The 12,037-nt window shown below is 31.7% G+C and overlaps 1 protein-coding gene across 2 annotated transcripts in view; it reads left to right on the forward strand.

Annotated features, from left to right (window-relative positions):
* LOC134686061 (uncharacterized) overlaps positions 1 to 12,037 on the forward strand; it is a 40,954-nt gene that overhangs the window by 23,964 nt on the left and 4,953 nt on the right. For both annotated transcript variants that reach the window (XM_063545753.1, XM_063545752.1), the window contains exons 3-4: positions 4,688 to 4,993; positions 5,575 to 5,690. In XM_063545753.1, the coding sequence (XP_063401823.1) occupies positions 4,688 to 4,993; positions 5,575 to 5,690 (422 nt within the window). The remainder of the gene's footprint in view (positions 1 to 4,687; positions 4,994 to 5,574; positions 5,691 to 12,037) is intronic.

Genomic DNA, 12,037 nt, shown 5'->3' on the forward strand with positions numbered 1-12,037 from the left:
CCTTTACCTCAATTTCATAGTTCATTTGACAATGTTCAGCTTTTGTAGTTTGGTCTATTTTTCAGATATTATAAGCTATAGGCCAATTATATTTAGTGTATAATAGAACGCTTGTAAGGTGTACAAGTCTGTCTTGCAGGGTTTACATGACTGACCTGATTTTCATTGTTCATTGGTCAATAGTTATGGTTGATTGGTGAATGTTCAGTTTTGGTCTGTTTTCCAGGTACTATAAGCAATAGGACCACTATTTGGTGTATGTCATGATTATAAGATGAGCATGTCTGTCTGGCATGAATAATCTGACCTTGATTTTATTTTCATGTATTAATGAGACTGTTAAATTTATGTGATACTTGAAGAAAAACCTTTATATTATAGACTTAAACATAAATTCAATCATCGACAAGACATTTCAGCGTGTGCACTCTTGTTAAAATAATGATATTAACCCTCCCACAAAAAACCTAGATTAGAAGATTATTAAAAAGTACATACAACATTTCCGTCATATGAAGGTTGATAAGGCGTCCAGTAAAATGAGCAGTAAAAACACCAATTATGTTCACTAATGATAGACCAAGATGGTTTTTGGTATATGTATCCCCTACAGCATTGGAATATTATAGTCAGTATACATATACTGCTTACCAGCCTACGACCTAAAACTTTTTTTTATCTCGTTCTACATACAAATTAAAAAAAGTCCCATACAAAATAAAAAAAATCCCCCACCCCCTCTGACAGTTCACAAAAATAGTACAGTAAGCCACAGTTCTACCAGCTGAGCTTTAGAAGTACTTCACCAACGTAGCTAATGGAGGACGGTATTTATCTACTAGAACAGAGGTGGTTAAAAATAGGGGGGGTAAGGCACCCCCTTTTAATCTCCTCTGTTCTAGTATATCTATAGTTCTAGATAGTTATTTGGTTAATGCATAGACGCTTTGCAGGTCCTATTTCAAACGATACCTAGTTTGCCACCTCGCCCAGACGCTTTTAAAAATGCTTTATTCACATTTAATAAGGGAAAGCACCGCTTGAGTGTACAGTAAAAAGTAAAAGATGTTTACATTTGTACCGAACCCTAATTAATTTGGATACCATTTCGAATTTCAAAAAAACACATTTAAGATTTTGTTCCACGTACATTGTCCAGATTCGATAAGTCGAATTCAGATTGGTTGAAAAAGTCAAATGCAAAATCTTTCAGAAGTGGAACTAAATACGCATTGGTTTTAAATCTCATATGAGGATAACGAAATCAAAGATCAATATGTTGACTAGATTGATTTCCAAATTTTAACTTTTTAATGCCCCCGGCGTAGCGGAGTAGGCATCAAATTTTACCCTTGTCCGTCTGTACGTACTTCCAAAATTGGTTTCCGTTCTTTAACTTTAGTTTGCCTCCAACTAAATGTTATGAAACTTATACACAATGCTTATTACCACAAAACACAGATCAAGTTTAAATTTTAGTAACATCACTTTATACCGTTCTAGAGTTATGCCCCTTTACAAATGGAAAAAATGCTGAATTTTTCGTTTCCGTTCTCTAACATTAGTTTGCCTTAACCAAATGTCATGAAACTTATACACAATGCTTATTACCACAAAACACAGATCAAGTTTAAATTTTAGTAACATCACTTTATACCGTTCTAGAGTTATGCCCCTTTACAAATGGAAAAAATGCTGAATTTTTCGTTTCCGTTCTCTAACTTTAGTTTGCCTAAACCCAATGTCATGAAACTTATACACAATGCTTATTACTACAAAACACAAATCAAGATTGAATTTTGGGGGCTTCACTTTTACCATTGTAGAGTTTTGTCTCTTTACAAATGGAAAAGTTGCTGATTATTTCGTTTCCGTTCTCTAACTTATTTATAAGTTTGCCTCAACTAAATGTTATAAAACGTATACACAATATTTATGACCACAAAACTAAGACCAAGTACAACTTCTGGTAGTGTCACTTTTACAGTTCTTGAGTTATGTCCCTTTATAACGTTGTATGCAAGCGGAGCATCATCCGTGTCCCAATGGACACATTCCCCATTTATTTAAATGTATATTTGCCAACAAAATATAAATCAATGTCTGAAAAAACTAGATTTCGATATAAACATGACTAAAGCTAACTAGATAGCATTTTCGAAAGTGATAAGATTCTTATTGGCACAAGTTTGGAACCATGACCAGGCCGTGTATTTCGTTTACTTAACGTAGGACGAACAAATTAACGAACAACATTATAAATGATATGTCTAGGTAAGGCCACACCAATTTAATTTCTTTTTCTACGGATTTTTCCCAAAAAAAAAAAATTAGGGCGAGCAAGCGATTTGAAAATTTTAATAAAAATAAAATAAATTTACAAATTTTTGATGCGAAGCTGGAAAATTAAAGGCGAGCGATTAAATTTTTTGTTTGTAAACATTAAATCATAGGTTCTGACAATATTAATCAAAACAAGATGGTATAAAAAATGATTTACCACTTGTGTTTTGACATTTCTTTACTTTATCAACTGCCAAGTGCTTTTTCCCCCTGTTCACCAAGACATGTAATGCCTACTTTTTATTGAAGCACATCATTTATGACCTCTTGTACTAGACAACCATTTCACTTTAATGTGGGTTTTTTTTTTTTTTGGGGGGGGGGGGGGGGGTATGGTTTTTTGTCTGAGACTGATTTTTTTTTCATGCAAAGCGCGGTCAATTTTATTAAATTTTCCAATGCTTTCTTCAATCAAATTATATTTTTCAATATATAACAATATAAGGTAAGGGAAAAATCTGGATTCAGAATTTGTTTCCCATCAAATTGGGGATCAGGATATTTTTCTAGAAAAATAACATACCCCCTTCCCCTTTTGATGTCATATTTTTGTTCTCTTAATATTAGTTTCTGAGGCATCATTCATCACTGAATACTTGAATAATTATTTCAACTGCTTTAGTTGATCTCCATTGAATTGCCATGTGATTGATATGTTTGCTCTTTCCCAGCCCAGGACATGACCTATACATAGCAACACGGCCATATCTTCTTTTTTTAGGGGGGCGAGGGGGATAAGAGCTGTTCGTAAATGTGTGTACATTCTAGTTTTTTGTGTTATACTGTTCAACATGGGGCTTTGGCCCACACTAAACAACAAGCTATAAAGGACCTCAAATGTTAAACAATTCAAACAGAAAAACCAACGACCTACTATATATACCATGAACTACGCCAATAAACAACAAATACTGAACAACAGGGTTTTGACTCAGGACATGTGCATACACATGCAGCGGGTATGGATAGTTTTGTTCCGCCGGCAAACGATATTGCAGTTGAAGGCAACACTTCTCCTTCTGCATACTCAAATTTCTAATAGCGAACATCCGACGGCATTTTTTGTTGACTTTGATAATAAATCTGTGTTAATGCATGAAACAGTTTAAAGGGTCGCATTTGACGTTGACAAACGCTCTTGCGATCGCTTTTTAATGTTTATAAAAAAAATGAGGCGGGAAAAAGACACGAATACATTTCCGGATGCGGGAAGCGGGAATATAAAAAAAAAAATGTTTTACGTTTTGAAAAATATGCGTGCAGGCGAGTCCGTCGAACAAGGAAATAAACTGGTGTGGCCTAAAACTCATTTGACGTGTTTTGCGGTAATATATATATTCGACCCGTTTTATAATTGATAAAATCGAGATCTGATTTTGTTGAAAACGACGTTTAAATAATATTACTTTCAAACGCACGACTGAATTTAAATTTTTAAAGTTTTATTTAAATGACCCGGATTTTTTGAGAAAAAAAAACAACCTATTTTCTTCCGTAACTTTTATAACAAACGGGAAATCGACGAACGTGGTATCGATTTGACCTTGTCTTGTAAAGACGAAAAGGAAACTGATTACCCGGTAAAAATTTTAATCGATGAAAACACTAAGTGTAATTTTTTTTTTTACGACAAGAAATTTCTAGTAATCCATGCATGACATTCTGCGCAGTGGGATAGAAAGTAATACCTCTAAATGTATATGCGATAATTCTAAGCAAAAGTTTTGACCAATTTTTTTATCAATATCCCTGCTGTAAAAGTTGATAAATTATATACTATTACGGACATAAAACACGCATATCGAAACAACCGAAAAGTCAACGCTCAAAGTGATCATCATCTACTAATTATATACATGTAAGAAAATTAAAATGAAAAATAATAATAATCGTGGTAATCAAAGATTTCAGTATGGATATAACTATCTGCAACTCTTATATCAGAGTCTTATGAGGGACACCGGTCACTATCAATGTATGACTTATTCTTGCTGAGAGAGTTTAGGTTCACTTGTATATTTAGAAAATCTGAATCGCTTATAGAGTATATATCCTCTAAAGATCTGATTGTTTGTTAAATATTTCTTTGAAGTTTTCAAGTTGAAGTTACCTTTTTTTTTGTAATTGCTTTAATTAAGAAAAAGAAAACGGATGCATATTTACTGCCTGAATTAGGAAATATTACCTAACATGAAAACAGACAACTTCCGCGTTTGTGTGACACCATTGAAGTAAATTAAAAGGACGAGATATAAAATTTTATTTGTACAATAATGAAGAACTGGGTATACCTTGAAGAATTTTATTGTATTATATATTAAATCATATTGTGAACTATTTTCAGTGCACTGGAAAATCACCAAATTACCAGTTGTATTTCACTCCAATGTCACATTATCTTGTAAAGTACCCGCGTCCATGCAATGCTGTGAAAAAACAAGGAAATGGAAAGGTGGAAAGTCTCAGAAATTGCTAATGTTCAATGGATCGTCGGCAAATAGCTCAAAATATCAAGAAGTCGTTAAGAAAAATGGTTTTGATCTTGAAATCAAGGACTTCACCGAGGACGACATGAATGTAAATTACTCTTGCTTTTATGAATTTTTATCATATTCTAAGAACTTAACAATTGAGGAAATATCTTACAAAAGTGAGTAAACAATGTAAATTTAAGCTATATGAATTTACACGAACGTCAACATTGTGCATGTAGTCAGATATTAAACTTTGATTTATACATGAAATATATATTTTCGGATGAATGAAATAAAAAAAAAAACCAACAACACAAAACGATGTTAATTTTGTTTTGCAGATGACACCTGACATGTCTGCCTAACTATGCAATGACCATTGATAGGATATACCATTATCTTACTATAAAGAACATTGAAAGATATATTAAAGTCGTGCATAAAAACAGCATTTTGATTTTGTTCCATTTTATACTTTATTTCAGAATCACGTTTTTTGGGGAGGTTTCAAATATGTTTTTAATCAAAGTCAGTCTCTCCTTTTCCCCCAAAGATATAGCAGTCTGCGAAAAACACGTAAACCGGTTTTAAATGTTCTACTGAGATATTCAGCTGGATCCATTCAATTCTTGGAATAAAAACAAAATCAGAAGTAGGTTCAGAAGTATTAATGTAGGCACTTTATTGAACTAATTTATTTTTGTTTATGCACACGAAATTTATATATTAAATCATAATATCTGCTCTTTTATAACAGTTGAGCCAAGAAACATAACAGTTAATCTTCATTGTAACATTACTACTGGTGAAATTGCAGTACAAGTTAGTGTAGGAAAGGTTTATCCGTTTCCAGAATGCAAAACAGTTTTCACGGTAAGGAATATTGACAGAACGCAAAGCTTTACCGGGTACTTTTATCTTTATTCGAGCCGAGTTAAAAAAAAAGTTTATTTCCAAACAATGCACAGTGGTTTGTTCAAATACTTCAACTTTTAAAACTGTTACAGATGAAAGAATTTGGAGAAAATAAAATCTTATGAATTTGAAGCGACGACGTTAAAACCAAACCCAATGAAACTGCAGTCTTTGCAGTCTTTCCCGACGTCTAATATATAAAACTGTACAGAAACACATTACTATCGTCACAACAGTTTAAACGGTTTATTCTTATGGTAAATGCACTTTGTCTGATCAATTAGCACAGTTTCAGTATTCACTTATATATCCATTTTGTTTCTGGATAACGCAATGCTGAACTTAGTACCATACTATACTCTCATAAGAACCCAGAAGTTATATCGGAGAAACTGGGTAAGGAACTTGAATCTTGTAGCAAATGGCTGATTGAAAATAAATTATCACTTCATTTGGGGAAAACAGAAACTATTCTGTTTGGGTCAAAACGTAAATTATCTAAAATTCGTAACTTTGATGTTACTTGTAATAATCACACAATTTCCTCGCAAAATTGTGTGAAACATTTAGGCCTAAATATAGATAATTCTATTTCTGGAGAAATGTTTTAAATAATATTATTCAAAAGATAAATTCAAGATTGAATTTCCTATACAGGCAGGCAAAATGTTTATCAGAACAATCAAGAAAGACTTTAGTAACAGCTTTAATTCAATGTCATTTTGACTATGCCTGTTCTGCATGGCATGCTGGTGTCAGCAAAAAATATAAAGATAAGTTACAAGTATTACAAAACAAATGTGTTAGATTTATACACTGGATAAAGATCAAAAGTTGACCATGAATAGTATTGGTTATGTTAATATTGAAAATCGTGTTAAACAATTGATATAAAACCATGTACATACTATTTATTACCACCATTGTCCTTTATTATATGTATTCAAATTTTACAATAAATTTTAATATATCACAGTTAATTGCTATTAATAAGTATTGCAATATGCATTTTGTTTAAATGAATTATCAGTATTTAGTTCTAATATAATCTTAAATCAATCCTAATTCTATCTCACTTTGATAGTTTTTCATATGTGACGTCATGCTGTTTCTAAATTTCATAAATTCAAATGTGGCATAACGTTTGTGCCTTTTTGCCATCGTATGTGACGTAACATTTTTTTAATTACGTTGACGCCTGGACTGATTCGGGTGTGTCTATTCTGTGTTAAACTTTAATAGCATTTAGGTATTCGGGTTTAGTTTTCTGTAATTAGTTAATACTTCAGTTTCATTATGTATATCTCTTTGATATTCATTTGTTAAAATTTACTGTTTGCAATAGCATGAATTGTTCTATATAATAAGAATATTGACAGAACGCAAAGCTTTACCGGGTACTTTTATCTTTATTCGAGCCGAGTTAAAAAAAAAAAGTTTATTTCCAAACAATGCACAGTGGTTTGTTCAAATACTTCAACTTTTAAAACTGTTACAGATGAAAGAATTTGGAGAAAATAAAATCTTATGAATTTGAAGCGACGACGTTAAAACCAAACCCAATGAAACTGCACTCTTTCCCGACGTCTAATATATAAAACTGTACAGAAACACATTACTATCGTCACAACAGTTTAAACGGTTTATTCTTATGGTAAATGCACTTTGTCTGATCAATTAGTACAGTTTCAGTATTCACTTATATATCCATTTTATTTCTGGATAACGCAATGCTGAACTTAGTACCATACTATACTCTCATAAGAACCCAGAAGTTATATCGGAGAAACTGGGTAAGGAACTTGAATCTTGTAGCAAATGGCTGATTGATAATAAATTATCACTTCATTTGGGGAAAACAGAAACTATTCTGTTTGGGTCAAAACGTAAATTATCTAAAATTCGTAACTTTGATGTTACTTGTAATAATCACACAATTTCCTCGCAAAATTGTGTGAAACATTTAGGCCTAAATATAGATAATTCTATTTCTGGAGAAATTTTTTAAATAATATTATTCAAAAGATAAATTCAAGATTGAATTTCCTATACAGGCAGGCAAAATGTTTATCAGAACAATCAAGAAAGACTTTAGTAACAGCTTTAATTCAATGTCATTTTGACTATGCCTGTTCTGCATGGCATGCTGGTGTCAGCAAAAAATATAAAGATAAGTTACAAGTATTACAAAACAAATGTGTTAGATTTATACACTGGATAAAGATCAAAAGTTGACCATAATGTATTGAATAGTATTGGTTATGTTAATATTGAAAATCGTGTTAAACAATTGATATAAAACCATGTACATACTATTTATTACCACCATTGTCCTTTATTATATGTATTCAAATTTTACAAAGGTGAGACATTTACATCATCATCATTTCACACGAAATAGTAAATATAACTTCTGGGTTCCTCCAGTAAAGAGTCAACAAAAAGACACATTTTATTTTAATGGCATAAAAGATTGTAATATGTTGCCAATTAAGGTTAAAAAAATAAAGAAAATAAAGGAATTCAAAATTAGCGTCAAAGAGCACTTAACGAAAAGTTATAGTGCGGCTTCATCAGACTCAGTTTTATATTATTAATCATATTTTTATATAAATTACTTTTTATATGAATTTTTATGTCATATTAATTTGTGTGTTATCTTTTTTTGTATGCCGAACACTATAAGTCGTTCACATGAAGGGACCCCATTGGAAACAAGCTTTAGAGCTTTCATGGGTTATCTCTGATAAAATCAGCAAATTGTTTCATACACTTAAGGATACTGCACTCATAAAATGCCAATATATTTTACCATATATGTGTTAGTATTGTCTTTGTGTATCGTATATACTGTGTATTGTAATTATAAATATGCTTGATATTTTATTGAATAAAATATTATTATTATTATTATTAAAATGATAAAGTTTAAATTCAAAAAGTAGAACATTCTGGAATTTTGTGAGGTCAAAATATTCGTACTTTAATGCAAGGACATATCAATATTTTATGCTTAAACGTATGGATTTTAAAATTTTACAACCGTTGAAATTGTTTTGAATGAAATCGTATGACCTAAAGTTGATCTGGATCGCAACGAGGACCTCAAATTGAACTATTAAAAAACAGTGATTTGAATATGACAGTTGGTTCAGAAGCGGGATACAAGGCTATATACGTACTCTATGTTTATCTATATTTGTATAGTAGGAAGGTCGATTGTAGAATAAAATACTCGAAGGGCTTTCTATTTATATATTGATACAAAAGGTGGAGTCAAAAAATGAGATTTGTAAATTGTAAACGTTGCATAAGAAAGTTTAGACCTTTAAGTTTTAATGTTTAAAAAAATGTTTAATATATTTATTTGTCTCCACAGAAGCAATAATGACTTTTGCATATTTGATTAATATCGACACATTCTAAGAGGGTATTAAACTTTACCCGTATGAAAAGAAACTCATAAAGACGAGGAAGAATTAGATCTAATGTCGTTATGATACGCCTTAATTTTCAAATATAAATAATGCAATCCATTTATAACAAAGGTTAGAGATTCGTCACGCAAGGACTTTCCAGTGACATTGTTAACATTTCAAAGATTTAATTGGATGAATGGTAGTCTGTTGGTTGTTATGCTTTAAACGTTTTAGGTAATAAAAAAAAACTATTACAATTTTGCAGCAACATAAAAGCTTTTGATTTTTCTACGCTATACACTACTATTGCAATTTTGCAGCAACATAAAAACTTTTAATTTTTCTACGCTATATACTACTATTCCCCATGCTCAGTTGAAAGATCGACTTCACCATCTCATAAAACAGAGCTTTTTCTATAAAAATGGGAATCGTAGATACAAATTTCTTGTTTTGGGATACAATAATTCATATTTTGTGAAGAATCACACTGAATCTTCTAGAAAATATACTGAAGATGATATTATCAAAATGTCGGACTTTTTGATCGACAATATATTTGTTGAGTTCGGAGGATTTATATTTCAACAGACAGTCGGTATTCCAATGTGTACTAATTGTGCACCCCTGCTGGCTGATTTTTTTTTGTATTCGTATGAAGCAGAATTTATTCAGAACCTTCTAAAAGACAAAAAGAAAAAGCACCTTGCGAAATTCTTTAATTTTACTTTCCGATATATTGATGATGTTCTATCATTGAACAACCCATACTTCAGCCAATACTTACATCTCATATATCCCAGTGAACTTGAAATTAAGGATACTACTGATACTAGAAGGACTGCTTCATATCTTGATCTTTTCCTCAATATTGACGTAAATGGACGACTTCACACGAAAATCTATGATAAACGGGACGATTTCAACTTCCCAATTATCAATTTCCCATTTCTCAGCAGTAACATACCCTCTGCCCCTTCGTATGGTGTTTACATATCACAATTGATACGTTTTTCACGTGCTTGTTCACACTATACGGACTTCTTATACAGGAGTGTGCTCCTTACGCAGAAACTGCTCCAACAAAGTTGTGAGGAGGACAGATTAAAATTGACACTCCGTAAATTTTATGGACACCATCACGAATTGGTGGATCCATATGATGTCTCTTTAACCAAACTAGCTAAGGACATTTTTACCACATGGTAGATTGTGGTTTGTCATTATGTCGTCTAATCTTTTAATTACCAAACGTGACTTATTCCCGATTGTGACTGTTTTGCTGAATGTGAATTCGCATTACTATAAGACGTGTTTCTGTACTTGTTTATCCCAAATTCATGTATTTAGTTTACATGTTTAATGTTATATTTGTAATTCTCATTGGATTTTGTCAAATGTGTTGACGTCTTTTTATTATATTTAGGTGTTACGGATAGAAAAATTAATCACCGCCTTTATTAATTATATTAAATTTTGTACGATTATTTACGTTTGAAGTTGGATTCATAACAAACTGGACATATATATATCACAGTTAAATGAATTATCAGTATTTAGTTCTAATATAATCTTAAATCAATCCTAATTCTATCTCACTTTGATAGTTTTTCATATGTGACGTCATGCTGTTTCTAAATTTCATAAATTCAAATGTGGCATAACGTTTGTGCCTTTTTGCCATCGTATGTGACGTAACATTTTTTTAATTACGTTGACGCCTGGACTGATTCGGGTGTGTCTATTCTGTGTTAAACTTTAATAGCATTATGTATTCGGGTTTAGTTTTCTGTAATTAGTTAATACTTCAGTTTCATTATGTATATCTCTTTGATATTCATTTGTTAAAATTTACTGTTTGCAATAGCATGAATTGTTCTATATAATAAGGATGTTCTTATCCCGGGCATAAAAACAATGCCGTATTTGGCAAAACCTTTTCAACTTTTGATCTTCATTGCTGTACAACTTTGTAACTTTTTCACTTTCGATCTTTTATATCTGGGCGTTATGTATTCGGGTTTAGTTTTCTGTAATTAGTTAATACTTCAGTTTCTTTATGTGTATCTCTTTCATATTTATTTGATAAAATTTACTGTTTGCAATAGCATGAATTGTTCTATATAATAAGAATGTTCTTATACCGAGCATAAAAACAATGCCGTATTTAGCTAAACCTTTTCAACTTTTGATCTTCAGTGCTGTACAACTTTGTACTTTTTCACTTTCGATCTTTTATATATGGGCGTCACTTGTAAGTCTTGTGTGGACAAGGCGCGTTTTTGGCGTATTGAATTTTAAACCTGATGCTTTTTGTTATCTATTAATCATGTTTTTCTTTGTCTAATATGTTCTCCTATTTATTTGTATTGTAATCCAGTAATATTATGTTGTCATTTCAATGTTATATGTAACTTTGCCATTAAAGTGCGAGGTTTGGCATGCCACAAAACCAGGTTCAACCCACCACTTTTATTCCCCTTTAAAAGTCCTGTACCAAGTCAGGAAGATAGCCATTGTTATATTATTGTTCGTTTCTGTGTGTGTTGCATTTTAACGTTGAGTCGTTTGTGTTTTCTCTTATTTTTTAGATATTGAGATAAGACGTGGCACGGAACTTGTCTATCCCAAATTCAAGTATTTGGTTTTCATGTTATATTTGTTATTCTCGTGGTGTTTGTCTGATGCTTGGTCCGTTTCTGTGTGTGTTACGTTTCGGTGTTATGTCGTTGTTCTCCTCTTATATTTAATGCGTTTCCCTTGATTTTAGTTTGTTACCCCGATTTTGTTTTTTGTCCATGGATTTATGAGTTTTGAACAGCGGTATACTACTGTTGCCTTTATTTACAATGCTTCAATAACGTGAAGTCTAAGGTAAAAATCAAA

This window comes from Mytilus trossulus, chromosome 10, assembly GCF_036588685.1.
Source record: "Mytilus trossulus isolate FHL-02 chromosome 10, PNRI_Mtr1.1.1.hap1, whole genome shotgun sequence".
NCBI lineage: Eukaryota > Metazoa > Mollusca > Bivalvia > Mytilida > Mytilidae > Mytilus > Mytilus trossulus.